The sequence below is a fragment of the Lissotriton helveticus genome, chromosome 8, assembly GCF_964261635.1.
Source record: "Lissotriton helveticus chromosome 8, aLisHel1.1, whole genome shotgun sequence".
NCBI lineage: Eukaryota > Metazoa > Chordata > Amphibia > Caudata > Salamandridae > Lissotriton > Lissotriton helveticus.
In genome coordinates, this window is record NC_136069.1 from 416,854,425 (window position 1) to 416,880,459 (window position 26,035).

Sequence of the window (26,035 nt, forward strand, 5' to 3'; positions counted from 1 at the left end):
TGATTACCAATTTAAACAGTAATAGATTTCCTGGCATCTATACATTTAATTATATACATAGCAACAGCAAAGCAGATATCTGGATTTTCTAGGCGCATAATTAATTTCATTGCAATATTTATGGATCGAGCGTTAAATTTTAAAAGAATTGGTTTGAGATAAAAAAAAGCCTTAAGAAGTAATAATATTTACAGAACAGTAATAAATGACGGCAGCTTTGTCTTGAAATTCCATCACTGGGGCAAACGGAGTTTGAACCCGTTCTCATAACAGGAAATGCCACCAAATGATGTACAGTACACAATCTAAGACGCGTTAAAACAAATCGGTGTGAGTTATATGTAACCACAGACAAGTAAGACTGGAAGCCTTAATCAAGCTCTTGGTAAAAGACAACCGTTGGTAGCGTCCTAGATTGCCTTACTCTATTCTCTCTCTTGTATGATAAAAATTTCTCCTTTAATTCCTTCTTAGGGATAGAGGCGGCAAAATCTGGATGTAACAGAATATCATTGTTAAATAAAATACGGTACCAATAGTGGATATATTTCAGCCATGGTATATAGAGAAAGTGATCGAGTTTTAAACAATCTCGTATTATTTGTTGTGTAAACAACGTCTCTGATTTTGCCCAAATGGATCGCCATAATGTTAAAGGACGCAAAGCTGCAAGATCTGTAATGTAGTTAATCCCTACTTCTTCATGCACCAGTAAAGTTGATGCAGATTGGGGGACACACAATACTCTCTTTAACAATTTATTTTCGTCACATTGCATGGTTTTCCCCTCACAGTAACCCCAGATTCCTGCCCCATACAATGCTGATGAAACACATCTAGCATTGTAGATGGTTACCAGGTCCTTAATTCTTCTGGGGCCACCCAATTTAGTGGAAAAACTGAAGATGCTATTTGTGTTCCTATTCATCTTCAGACCTATGTTGTTAAATTCTTGTGTCCATTTCCCATCATCTGAAAAGGTTATTCCGAGATAACAACATTTCTTTACAGTTAGCAGCTTCTCATTATCGATAAAAAAAGAGCTTGTTGAGTTGTTTTTTTTGCCGCAAGACATGGCAACAGTCTTGCTTTTCTTAATCTTTAATTTCCTGCCCTTGATAAATTCAACAAAATTATCTATGAGGTGCTGTAGTCCGATTTTTGTACGAGATATTAAAACCGCGTCATCCGCATATAATAGAATTGGTACCACCTTACCGTCAATGCGCGGGGCATCTGCTGAAATTTGGCCTAGGGTTGAGTCTATTTGATTAATAAACAATGAAAATAAAAGAGGAGCCAATACACAACCCTGGCGTATGCCTCTGGTAACTTTAACAGGTTGACCGGTCATCTTTCTGTTTCTTATTGCTATATTTGGGTGCTAAACTGGACCGTTTGAGGTACAACCAATGGCCAGACAGTATTAACAAGTGTAACAATGACAAAATAATGAAGTAATACTATCACAAAATGTACCTCGTTATGCTGAATAATTTGTCTTTTCTTTCGGTGGAATTCACTCAGCCTTGCAATATAATTTGGCCCTCCCTGCCGCATAATTCCAGCCCGTCTTATAATGTTGCTCCAACTGTAATAAAAATCTAGTCTACATATGCGGTACACATGACGTGACTTGCCTCTAAGTCACTAACAAAATTGTCATCAATGCTCATGTTTCTCAGTGCAAGTTTAAAAACTCTCACTTTTAATAAGGATTTTCCAATAATCCAATATAATAGGGTCGAAAGACTCGATGTGTTAACGAAATACAATTTCTTGAGATTTTTAAGACACCTTATCATTTAACATGATGTTTGGGGCATGTTATATGTGCCCATTTTCGGGGTTTATTCGCGCACGAGTTTATAGAGAGAACCCAAAAGACACACTTGGCTTGGCTCTTGTTCGGCGCTCCCTGTTAATTTGTTGGCTTGCCCAGCTCTATAAATAATTACATCAATCAATTCTCACACCTTCAGTCCGATAGGTGTGAGAATTGCTTGTGGACTAAAAGTTAAAACTGTGGGGCCGGCTTTAGCGCTGGTTGCGCCTGGTGCAACAGTCTTTTTTGGCGCCCCTGCCCATGACTTCCTTCTCCACCAATTCCCTCACTACCACACTCCGACAGTGCCCCATTCCTCTCCATAACCCCTCTCTGACATACAGATCTTTTTTTTTAAGTGCTACTCTTAGTTCACTCACACTCAGTTTTGTGATCTGCATGGTACACGTTCTTTGCGGTACTTTATGATGAGTAAAAACTACCACTAGACAAAATTCCGATCTCTCACCTGCAGAAAAATTAATCACCAGTTATCTTGACATTTTTATTGTTGCCTGAACACTGCTGGACGCACAAGGAAGTTCACATGCTTTTAAACCATCAATTATTTTTATACACGGCGCCCCCAACCAAAGTCAGAGCCAGGTAAGGCTGCACCGGTCGGTTGCACCCCCCCCCCCCCCTAAAGCCGGCCCTGACATCAATTTAGATGGAGTGATTTAGGTGGTGCGGGCGTCAAGCGCGCCACAGAAAACCAAAGAAATTCGGACTTGTTTGAAGATTTACACAAAAAAACCGCTGCCTTCATACCCCCTGTAGCCCGCGGCGCTCTAGATGAGGAGGGGCAGACACACTTACCTGCTCCATGCGCGCTGCTGCGCCCTCTGTTGGATAACCTGGCAAACGTTCGTCCGGGGCCTGGAGGCACGCCGCCTCTTCCAGCGGGGGTATCTCCGCAGCATCCTGCAAATGTATCACCTCGTCCAGAACTTGACGCTTCTTGAAGGAAATCAACTTTACGTCCCTGTCCCTTAACTCGGGAACTGTGTACGGGTTGCCATCCTTTTTTGCTCCAAAACCTATTCTTGCCATGGCCCCCCACCTTTAGTGTGGCTCGCCTTTTACGATAAAAGTAAAAACTGTATTGGCGACAATTAAGAAGCTGGGTCATCTGATGGTTTTCAGGACGCACACATCCACATGGCTGCAGCCTCCAGGGTAGGCGCTCCTCCGTGTGATGCTCGCGAGCCCGTGGCGCTCTTTGTCGGGCTTTATACGCCTTCACTGGCTGCACTCCTCTCGGTACATGCAACCCGCCCCCTCCCTTAATCTGCCCGCGCCAAGTGCCAGCCCGCTCTGCGCCCAGCCGCGCTGCCCATGTATGTTTGCACTCGGCTGCCAGGCTGAGTCAGGGGAGCCTGGGATTTCACAACGTCACCAAAGCCAACTTCACGGTGCGCAGCTCTGTGCAGAATAAGTTAAAAACAGACTCACCTCACGCGACACGGTGCGCAGAATCACACGCTCGTATAGCTGTGTGCATTTGAAAGGAGGGTGTCGCCAGCAAGGCGGCGGCCTAACGTAAAATGATGTCCCCCTCCCCTCAGCAGTAATACCCCCCCTCCCAAATCTCACAGATACAGTGTACCTCATTCACCTGAACCCGTTGGACAGAGCCTTTTGTTTGTTCCACTGATTCTACAAATGCTGCGGAACGGCATTCTAAAGCGAGTGAAAGGGTTGTTGTCATGGCTATCTCGCAGGGGGAGGGGGGCAATGCCTGCAACCTGTCTGGAGCTGGCCATTCGCCTGCGTCTTCAAACATATGGATAATTTCTTTTGATGTGGGGTGTGGCTTCATAGACCAGCGCAGTGACACTCAAAGTAGACCAGGGGGCCGGTTGCGGCCCTCTTGACCATTACATGCCCCCCCCCCTCCAACAGCAGCACAAGCTTCTGTTTAGTTGCTCAGTCAGCACTAATATTCAGAAAGAATGTTAAATAAACGTGCAAGCATTTATTAACCTGCAAATACATTCTTGGTTGTTTATTTAACAACTTTTTTAGACCTCCTTACACAATCCCTGAACCACCCAGAACCCTACCGCCACCCTGCTGGCATCAGTGCGGCCCCCGGTCACACTACAGACCGTATGTTGTGGCCCCTGGGCAAATGTTTGCGAGTGCCCAAGGGTAGGGTATCCAGCTAGGCTTGGAATGTGACTGTAATGCATCTCATCTTGGAGGGGTGTGGAGTGAAGACTTCTTTCCCTTTGTCTGGAGACCCAGGTGCTCGCTTTCATCTCACTCTGACATGGCAGGCATCACAGATTTGACCTTGGTTTGTAATGGAAAAAGCCTCGCTTTTGCCTGAAATGCACTGTGAATCAGCCCTTGATATGAATAAATAGACAATATGGACATGTTTTGAAGACTGACAGGAGAAACATATATTTGGTTCACCAAACTAAAGAAAATTGAAAATGAGAAGTTCTGATTCTTACAACATGCACTAATGAAAGAAGGGTTAGTGCACTACATGTGAGTACCATTTTTTGTTGTTGCGGATTCATGTAGGGAAAACTCGACTCAAAGGTATTGGAGCGCTTTACATGAGTACCAGTTACGTTACACAAGAACAGGTTAATTTCTCGGTAGGCACAGGGAGATTAAGTGATTGGCCCAGAATCACAAGAAGCTGAGCTGACACCGAAGCTCGAACCTGGCTCCCTAGCTCCAAAGTCGGAAGCTCTGGCCATAAAGCCACAACCTCTCCACATTGAGTACCAATAACATTGTACACTGGGAGACAGAAACTTTGACTGGGGAGTGCACCAGAAAACAAAAACAATGGTCCACCATGTCAACTTTACAGACTTGTCACATGTTATTCCTGAGCACAGACCCTCAAAATGGGGTCAAGCCTCAAGGACGATATAACCAATGTTGTTTCCCAGCAGGTGGTTAACATGTATACATATATATTGGCTTCCTCTGCCCAGCTGCCATGGACTGTATGCTACAGCGGTCAAAACAGAGAAACTGATGATACTCCATAGGGCATACCTCACCCCGGAGAGGATCCACAAGATGTTTCCCAACGCCTCTCATCAGTGCCCGCTATGTAGGTCGGATGGGGCAGGCCTCCTACATATGCTTTGGTCATGCCCACAGTTGGGCGGTTACTGGAGTGAGGTCTGCCGGACGATGAGAGAGGTGTCTCAGATACAGGTGAAGGAGAGTGCACTGTATTGCTTAGTGGGAGCCCGGCCTCGCCCCAAACCATTAAAACCCAAATTGCGATTTGTGGACTTAGCCCTCCTCTTAGCGATCAGGAAGATTACAATGCAGTGGAAGTCCCCGAGAGCGCCTATGGTGGAGACATGGCTGGCAGACGTGGTGAAATGGGGTAGAGCAGAATGTGTTGCCCTTAGAAAGGAGGAAGAAGGTGGGAGGCGAAAAATCCCGATGGCACTGGACTGGGAGGTTATGCTACTAGAATTAGATAGTATAGATCGGCCCCTGTCCCAGGGCAACTGAGCGCACTGAGACCCTGAGGGACTACTGTAGTATATATTGAGCACTGAGGCGGGACGGAGGTCGTTAAAAGAGCTTCTATTGCATAATCCTGGCAGAGAGTGGTCAGCGCTGGGGAGCTGTGACGAAACAGTTAGGAGGAATTGAACACCTGAGTTGGTTGGGTGGGGGAGGGATAGTTAGGGAGAGTGAGGGTGGGTATAAGGACATGTCCTGATAATAACGGAGAACTCTAATAATGTGCACAAATTTGTATGGAAACGACCTAGAGGATGAGTCTCTGCCCTCTATTTGTGGACTGGGATTAAATTGAAAAGCGTGATGTACTGCATGTCTGTATACGTATGTGATGAATATACATTCACGAATAAAGTTTAAAAAAAAAAAGTTCCATCAAGATATCACCAATCATAAAATCTAAACCTGCTTGTGGTATAAAGTACCAAAAGATTACATAAGGGTGACAGACCCTACTCTTAACTTGCTCTCTGAGTATGGGATAGACTGCCTCTATTTATCAAAAATATAAAACTGCATCTTTCTTTTAGAAAAAGATTAAAAACCATCTTTTAAACACCTACGTTTTGTTAATTTAAGTTCCCTCTTACTCACTGAGCTAATGACTCTATATCTGACTTGCCAGCCCTTAGAAGCTCACAGACACATTACTGCAATCTAGGAAAGTTATAAGGGCAGATGTACAACCGTTTTATGCGGTCACAAAGGGGAATTTGGCGCCTTTGCGACTGCAAAAAATGTCTGCCCATGTACTAACCCTATTTTGCGAGTCGCTAACCTATTAGCGACTCGCAAAATATAGTTAGCGACTCGCTATTATGAAGAGGAGAGCCAAGGGTGTCCCTTCCTAATAGCGAGTCTCAAATCTATGCATGATTGTTTTGTGACCGCAAAACACTGCCAGTTTACCACCCTTTACAAAAGGGTGGTAATCCACTCGCAAATGGGAAGTGGTCCCCAGGGGACCCCTTCCCCTCTGTGAATGGGTTTGCAAGTATTTTTTAAGAGCAGGCAGTGGTCCCAAGGACTAAGTTGAAAGAAAGATGAACGGCCCAGAGATCCCGATTCTGTATATGAATTCCTAGCATATTAGAGGAACTTTGCTCAAGGCTCTGGACCTTTACAGTGGTAACCCCCAACCAAACAAGTGGCAGAGGACTGTGGTAATCCTGTGCTCGTTACGTTCATAGCGTCGTGTTTTGTTTTGGGTGGGCAGTCGTGCTGGGTTTTTTTTATCATCATGGAGGACCGGCGTGGACATCGTTGGTGACAGTTATTTCTCGGTGTTTGTCCAAGTGATTTGGATGTTAAAATACAATGTCCCATAACAATCTTGGAAATGTAATGACTATCCTTGAGAAAGCCCTGGCTCTACCTGCCACATATGGCGAAACGCGTGTCGGCTGTTCACTTTCCCTAATAATTGACTCTGTGAAAAATTAAAAATTATTGAAATGGACATAATAAAGTGGAGAATAAAAAGAACTATTCTCACTCAAATCAACTTGGATTTATGTGTTGTATTTAAACAAGAAACTACCCTACTGACCAGAATATACCTTCGGAAAGGAGGAACACATGCTCACAACCTCTCCCTTAGTGGTCCCAAGGACCACTGCCTGCCCCTAAAAAATTAAACTGAACAGTTTCATTTTTATTTTGTAAATGCATCCCGTTTTCCTTTAAGGAAAACAGCCTGAATTAAAAAAACACTGCTTTATTAAAAAAGCAGTCACTGACATGGTGGTCTGCTGATCCCTGCAGGCCACCATCCCTGGGAGTGCTAGCCATTCCCAATAGGGTCGTAAATTGCAACAGCCTCATCAATATTCATGAGGCATGCAATTTGCGACCCCATTTTGAATCTCAAACACTGTCTGAGACACTGTTGTACATTAAGTTTAGATAGTCGCAAATTGAGAGTAGTAATTATGCGCAATTTGCGACTCACTAAACTTAATTGTCGTACATCTGGCCCATACTCTCACGCATTCAACTCATACAATTATCCAACAAAGCAAACTGCATGGAATTAATAGTATTGAGTGTAATTATACTTGGCAAAGTGCAGCTGGGTGCGCATTTTATTGCAAGAAAAAAATATATACAGTGAATTTGACCTTTTGTGGACTTGCTAATGCACAAGGTGGAGAGCATGTTGCCTTTCTGCATGTTTCCAAATTAAGGGGCAGATTAGGATACCGGTTTTTCCGTATCCTCCGGGCCGGCGGAAGCCTCTGCCGGCCCGGAGGATACGGAAAAACCGCAGCGGACCCACCAAAGACCCACCGCCACATTAGGATGGCTGGTGGGTCCAGGTTTACGTCCGCAGCTTTTCCGCCGCGGTTGGCTTACAACCGCGGCGGAAAAACCCTAATATGGTAGCGGTGTCTCTCAGACACCGCCAGCCATATTAGGATGCCCAAAAAGAAATGCTTTTCCACGGCGGGCTTTCCGCCGTGGAAAAGCATACGGAGCTTCACTCCGGGGGCCCGTTGCGGGCCCCCTGAGTGAAGGGGGCATGGGGGGTGCACATGGGGGGTACCTATGGTATCCCCCTGCATTTGTATGCAGTAATCGGCAGGCACCGCGCGGTGCCTGCCGCTTTCTGCATACAAATGCAATGTATGCATTTTTAACATTGCGGCGGGTGCAGCTTCAAGCTGCACCCGCCGCAATGTTAAAAATAGAGGATGTGACCGCCACCCTGGCGGTCACATCCTAATTGGAGAGGAGGGAACTCCGCAGGCCATGCGGAGGTTCCCTCCTCCTCGATTGTCGCGGACGGACTCAAGTCCGTCCGTGATCATAATGAGCCCCTTAATTAGCATTTATTTTCATTTATTACTTACAATATGGGAAGAGAGTCTGTTTTTAAGCCAAACCAATAGAGCAACTTCTGTGGAGACAGAAAACAACACAATTCCTGCTGTCTACACTTAAAGGGACAACCCTGAGTTAATACATGATTCACTGTAGGTGTTCTCGTGAAAATAATAATTCATAATTCAAAAATGCTTCCCTTAAGCAGCTGTAAACCATCGGCCAGTGCACAATTTGATTTTCTATTCATCTCATTCAAGTCACACAACCAACGGAATCAAAGAAAAACTTATATGTATTCATAAATTACTATAATAACACCGGTACTCTGGAATGCTGCTCATACCTAGACGAAATAGCGGCATACTTACTTTTACTTCAGAAGACAAATCCCAATTCCATACTCAACTACATCTGGGGAGGTGACTTCAATTTATCATTGTGCCCAAATTACAAAAATGGGAACTGTGGGCTCCAGAACGAACTCGGAAATCCCATTCCCCACTTTGTGCACACGTTGGGTGGTAACAAACTAAATGAAATCCTCTTCACCCTAGACCTTGACTTTGCTAACGAACTAGTCAACCCGGTGCAGGATTTTCTACCCACCTTTCACGGGCGAGGCTCTGTCTACCATCGACTATATTTTAGCTTCAAACTCCTATAATGGGCAACTAAAAAACTATAAAATAGGGTCTAATCCAATCAGTGACCATTATCCTCTTAGTGTGGAAATCCTCATGAAAAAAGCTGGAACACTCTCTGCAAAAGCCAGCTCCCTTGACCAACAATCGCTGGCCATGAGGAAGACGAATGGCTACGCAATTAAATGGTCAAAGATCGACCCAGAAGAGATAACACAAAGGGTCCTCGAAAAAACGCATCTCTGGTTAACGAACTGTTTGTCCCCCGAGGCATCCCCAGAAATAATTATCACCTCCTTTTATAACATCCAGGAATCAATAAGGGACGAGCTATTCATAAACACTAAAAACAAGCCAAGACTTCCTACCACGAGATGGTTTGACACTGACTGTCGAAAGACCCTTACATCCCTTAAAGAAGCCCTAAGACAGAAACCGAGGGATCTCCAAATAATCTCACAACGGAGAAAAATCTATAATATCGCCCGGAAAAATCGCAAAAAGCAAATAAAGCAAGATCTATGGCTTCAACTACACGACAGTGCAGCAAAGAAAGATAGCACTGCTTTCTGGCAGACCATAAGATCACCCTTTCTGGCTAACATCACTGACCTAAACCACCTTGATGTGGCAATAACTGAGGACGACTGGGTCTCCCACTTTACAAAAATCTTTGCAATACCAACGGGTGCTGCTCAAACAATTCAAACACAAGACTCTGAAACAGCCAAGAGAAATATCTATCCCATTAGGCTACGTTTTACCCTCAACGAGGTCAGAAAGGCAATCAAGGCCTCAAAACCTGGCAAGGCCCCCGGCCCAGACGGGGTTCCCATGGACTTGTTCCTACATAATGTTGATTATTGGTCAATAATAATCACACGGGTAATGGCAGCGTGCTACCGACCGATCTCCCTTCTGGACTCCACGGGCAAGATTGCAGGTCGAATACTCCTGGACCGACTACAATCTTGGGCCCGGGAGAATAACATCATCACTGACCTGCAATATGGTTTCCAGAAGGGGCTCGGAACGGTGGAACAGGCCCTAAACCTCGTCCTTTTGGCTGGAAAGTACACACGCGCTAAAGGAGGTAACATCTATCTGGTCTATGTAGACCTAAGCGCGGCTTTCGATTGCGTACAGCATGCAAAGCTATGGCAGATCCTGGAAAACCTCGGAGTGGACCCTCCCATACTAGCCTTCCTGAGGGAGCTATATACCAACGCAGAAGGTCGAGTCCGTTTTGGCATTGGCGGCGAACTATCACGTCCCTTTAAAATATCACGAGGAGTAAGGCAGGGGTGCGTGCTGGCTCCCTTCCTGTTTAATTTATACACAAACGGGCTCGAACAGGCCATGCTGGAAGGGAGCCTGGACCTCCCGCAGATAGACCATCGCCCGATACCAATCCTCCTATATGCCGACGACTCTGTCATCCTGGCACGGACATCCAACCAACTCCAGCGACAGCTAAATAAATATGTGACTTTCATGGACTCCCTGGGATTGAAAGTTAATATTAAAAAAACTTTCACAATGACCATCGGACCAAGACCAGGAGTCTCCAAGCCCATATCCATTAACAACAGTAGACTAGAAAAAACATCGGTATACCCATACCTGGGCATTTTAGTGGAAGACACAATGATCTGGAGTAAGACAGTGGAAGCTAGAAACCTCAGTTTCCGTCGCGCAGTATCAGCATTAAGTGCGTTTTCAAGGAAACTAGGCAAACCAGCTCCAGCGGAACTATTAACGATATACTATGCAAAATGCCACAGTGTGGCCACGTACGGAGCAGGCATCTGGGGCCATGGATGTATCGACCAACTCCAGGTTACTGAGAACGCTTTTATCAAATACATCCTAGCTCTCCCCCAAAGCTCCCCGATCCTAGCCTCACATCGGGTACTGGGTATGGAATATATGACCGACACCATACGATGCCAGCCCATCCTACTGTGGCAGCGTATATGGTGTAACCCCGAAAGTCACATCACCCGTTCCCTCATCACTGAATGTCTCGGCCTAGCGTACTGGAAAAAAATACCCTGGCTCAATTACATTCACACATTTTTTCTAGACCTTGACTGCGAGCACTACTTCCTCGAACCCCCTTCAATAGAAGATATCTCGAAGAAACATTTGAAGGAACTATGTATGGGCCACTTAAGGGAACTCCGCAACCAAACTGAGATTACCAAAAAACATAATGAAAAATCTCGCATATTGCAGACAGGGAAACTCATACAGCCATACCTGACATACTTCCTCTCAAACTATGAAAAGTTTTTAATCACAAGACTCCGGTTCAATCTTTTTTTCCGTCTGGTCTCATTTCCAGAAATGAAGAACTGGTCCAGAAAATTGACGAGTTGCCCTTGCGACGGAGTCTCTGAACAATCAACGATACATGTTGTCCTTTTCTGCAAGTACTACAGACTAGCAAGGAAAACATGGATTTTGCCCCTCCTCCGCTCAAGCGGTCTTAGACAATCACATTCAGCACTTTCTCACTTACAATCACCGAAATCCCCGCATGAAGCAAAAATGATAGCGACCTTTCTTAAAATTGTAATATCAACTCGTCGCAAAGTCAACTTCTAAACTTGATTCACTTGTATAACAGTAACCCGCTTTGACATCTTTTGTTCGGTATAGCGATGCCAGTTCTGTGATCATTTGCACATTGACTTTTTTCCTTTTGACTATGTTATATTTCCCTGTTTTAAATGTACTTTTTATGATTATACAAGCCTATAATCGAATAAAAGTTGATGAAAAGAAAAGAAAAGATTTTCTATTCCTAACTGACAAACCTTGGCCACCTATTCCTCACTACACATGGTTAAAGGCACTCCAATTCATGGCTTCATTCAGCAGCTTTCTTCACTTCTCAAGTGAAAAAAAAAATGTATCCTCACACACAGCAAGGTTTGTGCTACACAAATACCACAAGAATACATACATAAATACTAGCTATACCCGGCCACACGTTGCTGTGGCTCAGTCTGGTTAAATGGAAGAGAAAGAAAAGAGTAAGCGCACATTTCTAATATGTTTAATTTCACAATGCTTGTTGGTATACAATATGTTTTAGTGACTATTGTCTCTATGCGTCCCGTGTAGTTGTTGCGCAGCAAGCAAATTGGTAGGGTCTGTTCGGCCTTTCGATTAAAATCACGCTCGTATTGGACACGCATGTATTCGAATCCAAAGTTGTATATATAAACACGCGCTAATGTTGCAAAGTGAACCAACCCCTCCCTCCACCCACTTCCCGGTCTGCCATCCTGACATCAACTGTCCATCCTAATATATGTAGACTATTGTCTCTATGCGTCCCATCTTAATGTGGCAAAGTGAACCAACTCCTCCCCCCTCCCTCCACCCACTTCCCGGTCTGCCATCCTGACACCACCTGTCTATCATAATCTATGTAGACTATTGTCTCTATGCGTCCCTTCTTAATGTTGCAAAGTGAACCAACTCCTCCCCCCTCCCTCCACCCACTTCCCGGTCTGCCATCCTGACACCAACTGTCCATCCTAATATATGTATACTATTGTCTCTATATGTCCCTTGTAGTTGTTGCGGATTAACCAAATCGATAGGGTCTGTTCAGCCTTTCGATTAAAAACACGCGTGTATTGGACACGCCCGTATTCGAATCCAACATTGTGTATATATAAACAAGAGCTTAATCGAATCCAACGTTGTGTCAAAATTTCAAAGCAATCGGTAAAGAACTTTCAGAGATTTAAGATTTTGAACAAACAAACATTGACATTTTTATGTGTCTGTTCGGGCTTTCGATCAAAAACAATCTCGTATTCGAATCCAACGTTGTGTATATAAAAATACGTGCGTATTCGAATCCAACGTTGTGTCAAAATTTCAAAGCAATCGGTGAAGAACTTTTGGAGATTTACGATTTTGAACAAACAAACATTTACATTTTTATTTATATAGATTTAATTGTTGATTCTTACTGCCTAGGTGTGTTAGTGGTGGGAAACTGTGGTTTCAATGTTTGTAATACCACGCTGGTAGGTTACAACGTGGACGTTACGTCGTCCGCGTTGTTACCAAGCATGACATTACATCGCAAGTCGTTTCAACGACTTGCGCTAGATGGCGCACAACACCAGGGAATGTGTTGGATTTTAAATCCAACACATTCCCTGCTGATGCGCTAACTGGAGTAGGAATAGCAATTTATACTATTCCTAAGTCCAGCGTGCCATCTTGTGCAAGTGAGGAAAATTGAATTTTGCCTTGTCATGTGTGCCTACGTGTTCCCCATCCTATGTTATATGTGCATGATCGATATGCATATATCCCCTTAAGATCGATTAAAGACGCAATTATAGTTGTGTCCAACGTTAGTATGTCAGTTATCCGGTCCCCGTGAAAGCAACGTGAATTAGGCTTCTAGGTCTATGTTGCCAACGTTTTACATTATGCCCGTTAGACTTATCGAATTGTCCCCGTTTCTAGGCCTCAAAGGGCCTGAACACCAGATTCGAGCTCCAGTCTCCTGAACCCACTCCGAGGAGCGATGCAGCCCCTCCCGCATCCCTGACCCTTCGCTTACTTCTTGCCGCGCAGCGCGGTGCCCGGCCTGGCCTGCCTGCCTGTCTGCCAAGAATATGTTATGCCTCTAGTTATCAGTTCAGCTCCCCGTCTTCACATTCCTAAGCTAACGAACCGCATAAACATTTTCAGCTATAGTCTAGTCTTTCTGTCTCCATGCAAGTGAATTACTGAATTAGTATCCATAGAAGATTCATAGCACACGCAATACACGGAGAATATATGCATGCACCAGCCTTAGTGTCAAGTAGCCTTTGCTCTGATGACTTTTAGATTCTATCAACATGTACTCCAAACACAAGATACCAGATATGATATAGGTACATGTCGTCCTGACATCTTAGACTTTAGTCTCCTCTTCTAGTGCAGAAGTCAGAGCCCCCAGCTCTCCCTAGTTACACGTCATGGCCCGTTTGCGCGCACCAGTAGGTTAAAGGTTCCAGCTGCCCAGGTAGCCCCCTCCATGTATCCACCCATTTATGACACTTCTGTGACGTTCTTATCACATGTCTTCGTGCACGCCCTGTGCACGCCCTCTTTTTACGCCCATGTGTTCTTATCTTGCGTTTGTCACTTGTTACGCCTACTGTATGCAATGTAATTGTACTGTTTTACTATATATATCATGTACTGTTAATGAGACGTTGCAGCTGCCATTCCATGCCATTCTATTTCAGGCTGTTCCGATCCTGTCCCTTCCCTTATGCCTGATTAAAGCCTGTTCGACTCAGATACCCCGGATCCTGCCTCTTATTTATTGAGCTATCTGTTTTATTTTATGCATAGAAAAATAGTACCGGTAATTAATTATTTATTTACCACATAATGGCGCCCGAACAGGAACGAGCCCCTTCCCCACGCGCCGGCGATGTAACGCAGGCCCCCTGACCCTTCTACAGCCGTGACGGAACTCTACCGTGCACGTGCAGATATTTCTGCTTCATCAAGTCTCCCTCAGGCCCACGGAGGAGACGGAGACTGCGGTCCGGCATCCAGACGAGGCGGTGAGGAATGCGGTTCGTCCCGACCAGAGCCCAAGCCGAGAGAGCAAGGTCCGAGGTATCCGGAGGCCCACCTGTTTCCGAAGCCCGAAGTTCGAAGCGCATGCGTAGTAACCAGACGTCGTAGCAGTCCAGTCCAGTCCGAGGCCTTCAAGTTTTGCTTCCCGGTGAGTACCGTTGCTGGGGGAGTATCTAGACGGGGTCATTAGTTTGTCTCCGGTCCGATGGGTTTGGGTACACAGATCCAGTCCGACGTGTCCATCTAGGTGGATACGGTATGACGTGTCTCTTTATGAGACCGGTATGTTCTGTACTGTTTTAGCAGTGCATCCAGTAATTCTAGTAAGTCCGTTCTCGAGAACTTCAAGTGTTATGTTTTTCAGTGTATTAGGTAGTATTCTGTTCGAACTGTTATTAATGTATTTCTATGTCGTGGTATGAGTGATTTGTTTGCCATTTCATTACTGTGTTCATTGTGTATTGTGTTTAATTCAAGTACGACTCAAATATGCCTCTGTTTTCAAAGTTACGTCAGATAAAAACCAGAAAAGGGTTACTCGAAGAAGCAGTTCCTGTCCCTCCTAGGGACAGTCCTGGACACTTTATGTATCACAAGCATGGCTTAGATGCCATATTATATCTAGACTTATGGGTGGATTATACCAAGAATCTTGAAGAGAAATATAGATGGCCTGTATCAGGTACATGGGATGCCGAGTGCATCATGAGAGTAGAAGAAGCATTATGGAAAAAGAAAGCCAGACAGTCCCAGAAAGATGCCATAGAGTTATGGCGCAAAGAATCTCATAGAAGAACCGAAAAAGAATTTAGAAAAGCAGAATTAAGTAGAGAATCCTCAGAAAAAGCCCAAGAAAGGGAATTACTAGAAGAAGGTGAACGAGTTAGAGCAGAACAGTCAGACCGACAAAGAAATGCCCTTATTAAAGGTATGTATCCTCTTCTCGCCGAGGGTTTGCCGAAGGCGACCCCGGAAGCACCCCATAATTTACCACCACCATTAGTCCCGACTAAACTGCGTCATAAACCGACTGCAGCTGAAATTTTTCTTTCTTCCTATTTAGACGACACTGTCCCAGAATATGTTAATACAGATCCTACTCCGCCAGTCCAAGTTCGAGTCCAGCCTCCTGTTAATGTAATTCCTGTGCCTCCAGTCGTTGGTCCTGTCCATGCGCCAGTCCCCCAGGATCAACCCACATTACGTACTCCTACTGTACCAGTCCCGTTACCAACAGCCGCACATCCAGTATTAATTGACGATTCCAGTTCACGAGGGGCAGGGGGAGGTACTCCTACCACCCCGCCTCAAACAAAACGCCTGACGCTGAGAGATGCAGCGTTACAGCGTACGCCCAAAGTGGCTACGTATGAAGCCCTCAAGAAGTTCCTTACTGATTGTAGATATGATCCAGTGCCAGGAGAAGATAGCATGCTAATATATTCCATACGTTTACGTCGAGTTGCAAGCTTCTTGGTTACCATATCGAATATGGAACCACATCTAGACAGAATATATCATTTTATCCGTACAGGGGAGAATCCCGGAAGTATTCACGAAGCTATGGCACACAGGAAAGCCGAGATTCAAAATATGATTTTACAATTCTTGATTAACTGTTTAATAAGGGAACAAGATTATCCTGATAAAAACAAAGAAGATATGAAAGTCCTGACAAGATGGAGTGACAATATATCAGAAGGAAAACACAGAACACAAAACTGTATAGAATCCATGTACAAAAAGATTCGTAAAGAAATAATAAGTATACACAAGAAGGAGGAAGAAAAGAGAGTAGCCGAGAAAGAGGATGACTCTTCAAACGAAGAGGTAGACAGCGAGAATCCCGCCAGAATAGCGTATGTAGGTAGAACTAGATTTTCCGACAGACACACACGCCTAGATTACAAGAAAGCTTTTCCTCCTTCCGTACCAGAACAGTGTTCTCTTGAACAAATATTCCAGGCTACAGATAAAATTCTGAAACTACGAATAGGTTATAGTGAACGTAGTACCATGCATGAACAAGAACTAGCCCGATCAGCAGTCCGATGGGTTAGTGATTCTACCACGTTTCCAGACGAAATAGTGGCTCAAATGTTTCTGAAACTGCCCCCAGCCGAGCAGCGTTTGGTGGGTATGTATATGATCCAGCACCTCATTACACTGTATGAGGATCAGCATTCTGATCCAGGTCCTTTACATGATGTACTGAACGAGTTACTCCTAAACCGATGGAAAGGTCTAGGTACCGATTTAATTAGCGTCATTTTAGAACAGCGCTATAAATACAGAACGTTCCTGAATCCACATTTTGTTCCTGTTCCACCCCCAGTAAGAAAATCATTCTACATAGACAGACAGAATCCGTTACGAGAAGTACATCCTGTTAAGGGAGCGGGGGGTAATCTCGAACGAGTATTTGTTTACACCCCTATCACGAAAATAGAACTTCTAGAAATGAAAAAGTTAATACCCTGTCACGATAAAGATCCAGCAGGGTTCCATCGAGAATTAAAGGACATGCTCCGTATGGGAGAATACACGTATCCTGATATCATTAAAATGTTAAAGGTCCTGTTGCCTGCGGGCATATATGAAAAACTCAAAGAAAAAGAATGGGAGGTGGGAGAGAAAAAGATAGATTGGACCGCGTTAGAGACCGAAGATAATGCACGAGTCCCAGGAACTGGTCTTGGGGATAAAGCCAAAGAATTACCCGAACTGTTAATACAGGTCTTGCCAAGATTACTAGCCACGAAAAAGGAAGATTGGGATGCCATCTCAGCCTGTAAACAGAAACAAGATGAAGACACTAGTGATTTTTATTCTAGATTTGAGAAATGTTTCATTATAAATAGCGGCCTGAAAACAAGTAGTGAATCGTATCCACATCTTTTTGTTACCAAACTAGTTGAGAATTCTTTACCGCAAGTTAAAAATAGAGTATTGAAAGTCGAAAGTACCTGGCAAGCTAATACTCCATCACAAATGCTCCAGATGCTACAGTATCACCAGAACAGAATCAGGGAAGAGCAGGAACACGAAAGAAGACGTATGAAAGACACGAAAATGAAAGTACTGGTTGCACAGTCTGTTCCACAAGACAGTCAGAAGAGGGGTCCGAGTCAAACTAGTCATTCTACAGCTCCCGTTAAAGGGACCTGCAATTACTGTAAACAGCCAGGTCATTACATAAACGAATGTGCAGTTCTGAAACACAACATAGCTACAGGTAAGACGAAAGAGAGACCACGTCCTCCTAGACAAGAACATGTTCCGCAGAATTCCCAGCCACCGCAGAACGCACAACAGACAGTTACAGTACCGCAGCCTATAGCTGCCACACAACACGTTACACAACAGATGTACCAGTACGCACAGTCAGATTATCCAGAATATCAGCAGTATTCATGAAACAGCCTAGAGAGGGAGGTTGGCTTGCCTCTCATCGAGGTTCCTGTAGATCAAGAGGGTCCCTATGTACACAGTCAAGTATTAGGGAAAGACAGAAAGTTTCTGATTGATACAGGGGCAAGTAGGACTACCATCAGTCATGACGAGGTTCCAGGGGCTCCACTCTCGGGCTCTAGAAATGTTTCCCTTGGATTTTCAGGAAAGCCTATTGTTAATGAAATATCGAAACCAGTTTCCCTAGAAGTTGGTCCATTGTCCCGAACTACAGACTTGTTACTTACGAAATCATGTCCAGAAAATTTACTAGGTATTAAGACCCTGAAAGAATTAGGAGCAGTTATATGCTGTTCCCCAGAAGGTGTGAGATTGTTTTTACGTGATTTTAAAGGTCATTATGTATTGCGTGATTTTGATCCAAGATTACTGAATGTACCTCAGCATTTATGGGCGCAAGGTCCAACTGATGTAGGTTGTATGCACATTACACCCTATTGTGTCACTCTAAAGCAAGGTGTTGTATTACCACGAATCCGACAGTACAAATTGCCACCTGAGGCTGTAGCAGCCTTATCCAAAATTATTGACGAGCTCCTTGCTCAAGGAGTGGTTGTAGAAACTGACTCCAATGTATGTAATTCTCCTATCATTCCGATTCTTAAACGTACTGATCCCAATGCACCTCCAGTTTATCGATTAGTGATCGACCTTCGAGAACTTAATAAATGTATCATACCCCAGTACCCAGTGGTTCCAGATATTTCTTCCCTATTGACTGCCATTGATTCCGAAGCTACGTTCTTTACTGTTATTGATCTCAAGAACGCATTTTTTAGTGTCCCCATTCATCCAGACAGCCAATTTCTTTTCGGTTTCTGTTTAAATGGAAGAAGCTATAAATTCACACGAGCTCCTCAAGGTTTTACAGAAAGTCCTAGCATTTACAGTCAAGCACTAAAAAGACAACTAGACAGTATTCACATGCCAACTGACACTGCCCTGCTCCAGTATGTCGATGATCTATTGATCACAGCCCGTACAGAACGTGACTGCGAACGAGCGTCGCTTACAGTCTTGTATTTCCTGGCAGAGATGGGGCACAAGGTGTCCCCTTCGAAACTGCAATTTTGTGTCCAGCAAGTGGTGTACCTTGGACACGTACTGTCCAAGAGGGGTAGGCAGTTGACACCAGACCGTATCCAGTTAATAGCACATCTTCCACAGCCCAAGACTCAGAAGGAGGTACGAGCTTTTATCGGCCTCACTTCTTACTGCAGACAATGGATTCCTCAGTACGCATATCTAGCCAAGCCACTGATACAGTTAACGACACAGGAGGCAGCCATATCGACTGTCCTCCCCTGGACCCAAGAACATACACTTGTTTTCAATGAGTTAAAGAAAGCTTTATGCCAAGCACCTGTTCTAGCGACACCAAACTACAGTAAGCCTTTTACACTTTTTGTCACTGAACGTGATGGTACAGCATTATCTGTTCTTACACAAGATCAAGCAGGACAACACAAGCCTTGTGCTTATTTTTCTAGCACATTAGATCCGGTGGCCCAGGCTCTGCCTGCGTGCCTCAAGTCAGTTGCAGCCACAGCTCTAGCTATCAGACAAAGTGATTCCATAGTGTTAGGACACTCCCTGACAGTACAAGTTCCACATTCTGTGGAAGTTCTTTTGAACCGAACACAGACTCAGCACTTGACAATTGCACGTTTAACAGGTTATGAACTGACACTGTTTCAGCCACACATAGAAATCAGACGCTGCAACATTTTAAATCCCGCTACACTGTTACCCTCAGTTACTTCAAATCCTGCCACACATGACTGTGTGGAAGTTGTTAACACCATGACAAAGCCAAGACAAGACTTGACAGACATTGCATTATCTGATCCCGACCTGACACTTTATGTGGATGGTTCATGTATGAGGACAAGTACAGGAGAGTTAGTAGCCGCGTATGCAGTGACTACTGAAACTGAAGTTATAGAAACACATCGTATTGATACCCTGTCTGCTCAAGCAGCAGAGCTCGTCGCTCTGACCCAAGCCTGCATACGAGCCAAGAACCTGAAAGTAAACATATACACAGATTCACGTTATGCGTTCGGAGTCGTACACGACTTTGGAATACTCTGGCAAGAGAGAGGTTGACTTCTCATGGAACCAAGATTCAGCATGGCCCCCTCATTCAAGCTCTGTTAGATGCAATACATTTACCGACAGCTATCGCTATCATGAAGTGCAAAGCACATACGAAAGTCACTGACACCATTTCTCAAGGTAACGACCTGGCAGATCGAACAGCCAAGCTTACAGCCCAGACTCCAGACATTCCAGTTAACACGACACAGACAGACGTTCCAGTTCAGACGACTTGTATGACAGTTAAGGACCCTACACAAGACGTACTAGATATACAGTCACATGCTACCCCAGACGAAATCAAGAAATGGTCTGAACAAGGAGGGGTCCAGACAGATCAGGGATGGTTGACGAAGGGAAAAGCCACATGGTTTCTCCCCGACTCTATGGTTCAAGTCATTATTAACACCGCACATAGTCCAGCACACTTAGGAGAAAAAGCCATGTTAGACAGTATTCAGAACCTCTGGTTTAACAAACATTTACGATCAGCAGCCAAACAGAAAGTGCGTACCTGCATGATCTGTTGTCAGTTCAATCCAGGTAAAGGTGTTCCGGTGGAACAAGGTGGATTCCATCCTCCTGACCACCCTTTTGAAGTCCTCCAGATGGATTATTTTCAGATGGATCGATGCCGAGGTTTCAAGTATGTCCTCGTAATTGTATGCGCTTTATCCAGATGGACAGAAGCATATCCAGTCCCAGATTACACTGCCGCGACCACTGCCAGGCAGTTGGTTCGTGAATTTTTCCCCCGCTATGGATTACCGAGGGTCGTGTATTCAGATAACGGCCAGCCATTCTCCTCCGAACTCATGAAACAAGTATCCCTACTGTTAGGGTACCAATGGAAGTTCCACTGTGTACGACATCCTGAAGCAGCTGGTCTCGTCGAGAGACATAATCAGACCCTGAAAATCCGAATTTGCAAAGGTATGCGCAGAGAAAGGCGTAGATTGGATGGTAGCACTGCCAGTCGCCCTTTTTTATATGAGAATGGTCGCTCACTCCCGTTCAGGTCTGTCCCCTTACGAGGTAGTTTTCGGTCGTCCCCCGAACATGTGGGGTACACCTAGACCACATACAATTACCGATGTTGACAGTAATATGCTGACAGATTACCTGGCTTCCTTGATGTCTGCACTACTCTCTTATCGTTCACAGGTTGCCGCTGCTTTTCCAGACAACACTCAAGTGAAACCGCACGAGGTCATACCAGGCGACCTCGTTCTGATTAGGAACTTTGATCGTTCAAGTCCGCTGGAGCCCCGCTGGAAAGAACCAAAGCTCGTTCTGATGACAACAAGGACTGCGATCAAGGTGGAGGGCCGCAAAGGCTGGTTGCATTCCAGTCACGTTAAACGATTCCATGGACTCCGTCCAAAGACTTTTTTCAAGGACTGCCCCGTTCTCAAGGACTGCCCAGATACTGACTCTAAACTTCCCCTGTTAGAGAAAACTCCACAGCAGGAGTATAAAGAAAAATTAAGGTCTAGTAAGTCAGCCAGTTTAATTGTCTAAGTCCCTCTCGGGTGAAACGGTTAGACAGGTTCCTGACATGTATGAGATAGACCCACATAGTGAGAGAGTTAGTCGAAACTCTAAGAGAACACGTTATCGAAAGAATCTTCGAAGTCGATGCATTGTTACTCTATTAATTATGTTATTCCTGAGTCTTATGGTTACCTGCATAAGTTATGCCTTACATCTATGTTTTCCTCCTACTGTTTCACATGTACATTTTTCCTCTAATGTTACAGTAGAGCACACTTTTAGTGAACTACCTCCTCACGAGTTATCCTATCGTCTTGCCATGCGCAACAATACTTTTATTCGTATGTTACACTATTCACACCAGACTAGCAATGCTACTAATTGTTGGGTGTGTGGTCGACTCCCCCCTTTCCAGACACCGAAGGGAGTTCTGCCACTCTTTCCCTATCCGTTTTCACACAATGGTTCGTGTGGAGCATGGTCCACGTTAACGTCATCCTCAAACGATATGTCCCTTCTGAATAGAACATGTTTCCCAGACAAGGAAGGTCTTTCCCATAGAACAGGGTTAGATCTAGAAAATGAAGTATATGATCTAGGTAATTATTCCTCAAATTTCATGGTTTTGAATGTTCAGTCCGAGACTACTCCAGATTTGCCTGCTATTACAGTCCTACCAGTGAAAGGCGAATTATGTGTCAGAAAGAATGGTTCAGTACATCTAGGACATAGTGATTGTACTACTGTGGTCGAGTATAGTGACAGTGGGAAATCTATTTTCAAAGCCTCACGTCATTCTTATTTTGTGTGTGGTCAGACCGCATATGTACGTCTGCCCCTCGATTGGGATGGAACATGTTACATTGCCTTCCTACTGCCACCAGTTTTTCTAGCCCCATCCGATTATCACAGAAATACACATCTAGTACACATCAGACATAGAAGGGAGACTGAATCCCCAATTGTCGATCAAACTGAAACTGCCTTAGAACAGTATCAAGACTTCAATAAAGGTTTCTTTTTCTTCATAGGTCCTGTCCAGAATAGTAAGCTAATACGTAGGCTAACCAGAACCCTTGAAGCAGTAGTGAATGAGACTACTTCCGCTCTAGGTAACTTAACCGAAGAACAATCTGCTATGAGATTTGTCGTGCTTCAAAATCGTCTCGTCCTTGACGTCATACTGGCCGATAGGGGCGGAGCCTGTAGAGTCATCGGATCTAGTTGCTGCATTTTCATTCCTAATAACGCACCGTCTGTTTATTCAGCTATAACTAGACTTCACAAGATAGCCCATCAGTTACACCAGAATCCAGGCACCTGGACATGGTCCGGTTGGCTCTGGAGTATAATATCTGCCTGGGGATGGAAAGTATTGTCCTTCCTGGGTATAGTAGTAATGATCATATTCAGTTGTTGCCTATGTTTACAATGTGGCCCTGCGATTTGCGGCTTGTGCGCTACCTCTTGTATTCCTAGTTCTAAGTCCCGTTCCAAGACAATTCAAGACGAGCAAATGATGCTATATGAACAGATAGATGGTATCATGAATATTGATGTTTCCTGAAGGAAACGTAGGGCACAAGGAGGGAATGAGGAAAACTGAATTTTGCCTTGTCATGTGTGCCTACGTGTTCCCCATCCTATGTTATATGTGCATGATCGATATGCATATATCCCCTTATGATCGATTAAAGACGCAATTATAGTTGTGTCCAACGTTAGTATGTCAGTTATCCGGTCCCCGTGAAAGCAACGTGAATTAGGCTTCTAGGCCTATGTTGCCAACGTTTTACATTATGCCCGTTAGACTTATCGAATTGTCCCCGTTTCTAGGCCTCAAAGGGCCTGAACACCAGATTCGAGCTCCAGTCTCCTGAACCCACTCCGAGGAGCGATGCAGCCCCTCCCGCATCCCTGACCCTTCGCTTACTTCTTGCCGCGCAGCGCGGTGCCCGGCCTGGCCTGCCTGCCTGTCTGCCAAGAATATGTTATGCCTCTAGTTATCAGTTCAGCTCCCCGTCTTCACATTCCTAAGCTAACGAACCGCATAAACATTTTCAGCTATAGTCTAGTCTTTCTGTCTCCATGCAAGTGAATTACTGAATTAGTATCCATAGAAGATCATAGCACACGCAATACACGGAGAATATATGCATGCACCAGCCTTAGTGTCAAGTAGCCTTTGCTCTGATGACTTTTAGATTCTATCAACATGTACTCCAAACACAAGATACCAGATATGATATAGGTACATGTCATCCTGACATCTTAGACTTTAGTCTCCTCTTCTAGTGCAGAAGTCAGAGCCCCCAGCTCTCCCTAGTTACACGTCATGGCCCGTTTGCGCGCACCAGTAGGTTAAAGGTTCCAGCTGCCCAGGTAGCCCCCTCCATGTATCCACCCATTTATGACACTTCTGTGACGTTCTCATCACATGTCTTCGTGCACGCCCTGTGCACGCCCTCTTTTTACGCCCATGTGTTCTTATCTTACGTTTGTCACTTGTTACGCCTACTGTATGCAATGTAATTGTACTGTTTTACTATATATATCATGTACTGTTAATGAGACGTTGCAGCTGCCATTCCATGCCATTCTATTTCAGGCTGTTCCGATCCTGTCCCTTCCCTTATGCCTGATTAAAGCCTGTTCGACTCAGATACCCCGGATCCTGCCTCTTATTTATTGAGCTATCTGTTTTATTTTATGCATAGAAAAATAGTACCGGTAATTAATTATTTATTTACCACACAAGTCGTAGAAACGAATTGCGATGTAAAGCCATGCGTGGTAACAACACGGACGATGTAACGTCCGCGCTGTAACTTACCACGTGGTATTTGCTCGCGGCGTAAAGAAACATATTCTTTAGTGGCCCCGTTGCTTTGTGATGGCTTGTGATACATTCGCTTGTGGTATACAAAGTTGTGATTTAGCACCAGTTATTTTGGGATGTTTGTTATAATCCTGGATGATTGATTATAAAACTGCGTTGATTTTATGGTTCCAGGAAAATTATTTCAGAGCTGAGCTTCTTCTTTTAGTTAGTTACCGCTATGAATCAATCTGCATACTTGTAAAATGGTCCCTATTCTGTGCCGCCAAGTTTCAGTAGTTAACTCACTAGTAGTAGAAGTGAAGTAGTCTAGTATATGTTGAGTGTGGCGCTTTCTAGCATCAATTGTTCTTCCTATTGTGCACGTGTATTGAAGATAAACAGACGGATGGTTATAGAGTTACAATTTAGATTGTTGGTGCTAAATGAATCTACTTTGTTGCTCTAAATAAGTTTACAGTTTATTGTTCTGTAATAACACAAGACATTTGAGGTAAAGTTCCCTAGCAATAAATTGTGTTAATTTGCACTTTAGTTCGACGCAATCAGGATTATTGCTTTATTGCCTGATCTCAGAACGCAGCGCCTTGTGACTGATGAGGACCAAAGTTTTGGAATTCTGAATGATTATTGTTGGAGGTAAGATCTGTGTGTGTTAGGCAAGTTGAGGCGGTTTTTTTGGGAGGGATAGCAGTCCTAAGTACACATACACTTTCTGATTACCCCTGAGGGTGAATTTTGGAGAGTTTTTGCTACCTTTCCTTTATAGGTTTGAAGAGAAAAATACTTTTTTGGGCCATGTCACTGTTGCCAGTTATGAGGGATAGTGAATAACAAGTGACCTTGTTCGTACATCATGGCATGCATGGATAAGAATTTGCCATTTTGGATGTTTTGTGTGGTTACTGACCAAACTACTGTGAAGTTTTAGTCCACTATGACCATAAAAGTTTAAATCCAAGTCTCCGAAATTGTAAAAGTAGTGGTACCATGATGATGGGAGAGTTCATTGCTATACTGTCCATGTTGCCAAGACATTCTTTGTATATTGCTCCACTGTATTTGCATTTCTATTGTACTTATGCTCTCCTTCTCTATTTTTAGATTAACAGGAAATGTTTTTCTATTTGTTAAATTAATCCTTTGGTCCGTCAATTTGTGGGTCACATGCTTTTGTGATATTTCTTGAAAATTACAATTAAAAAAGTTTAAAAAAAATCTGATTTCCGTTTAATTTAGGAAGGAATTTCGTTCATGTTGCAGTCCTTCAGCTGTGTTGGTGCAGCAAACACATAGAAAGTTGCTAATTGAGTAATTGCTCATAATGAATGGTATTGTGTCTGGATCGAAGACTGTTCATGATAATTTAAGAAAACGATGAATGGGAGCACAACGTAGTTCCGGTCTGGGACCGGGTCTGTACGGACATGAAGACGTGGTCCCGTATGCCCCTCACTATCTATGGCCGCTCGGCGATTTTTAAAATGGTTGCTCTTCCGCGACTACTTTATCAGCTACAGAACCATCCATATCCTATTGCCCCCCTTTGGTTCCAGCAAATTAATTCGGCGTTGGGGCGCTTTCTGTGGGCAGGTGGCGCGGTGAGAGTGGCGCTACGGACCTGTTTCCTATCCACATATTGTGGCGGTCTTGCGACTTCTGATGTCCTGTCGTACTATCAGGCCTCTCACCTATTGATCTTAA

At 44.2% G+C, this 26,035-nt stretch overlaps 1 protein-coding gene across 5 annotated transcripts in view; it reads right to left on the bottom strand.

Moving 5' to 3' along the window:
• The window catches only part of ATP7B (ATPase copper transporting beta), a 535,606-nt gene that overhangs the window by 330,555 nt on the left and 179,016 nt on the right, over positions 1 to 26,035 (bottom strand). Inside the window, exon 1 of one of the 5 annotated variants that reach the window (XM_078657261.1) lies at positions 2,645 to 3,017. The exons of the other annotated variants lie outside the window; for them this stretch is intronic. Within the exon in view, the coding sequence (XP_078513387.1) occupies positions 2,645 to 2,878 (234 nt within the window). The 5' untranslated portion in view covers positions 2,879 to 3,017. Of the gene's footprint in view, positions 1 to 2,644; positions 3,018 to 26,035 lie in introns of those variants that run through there. 5 annotated transcript variants of the gene reach the window in all.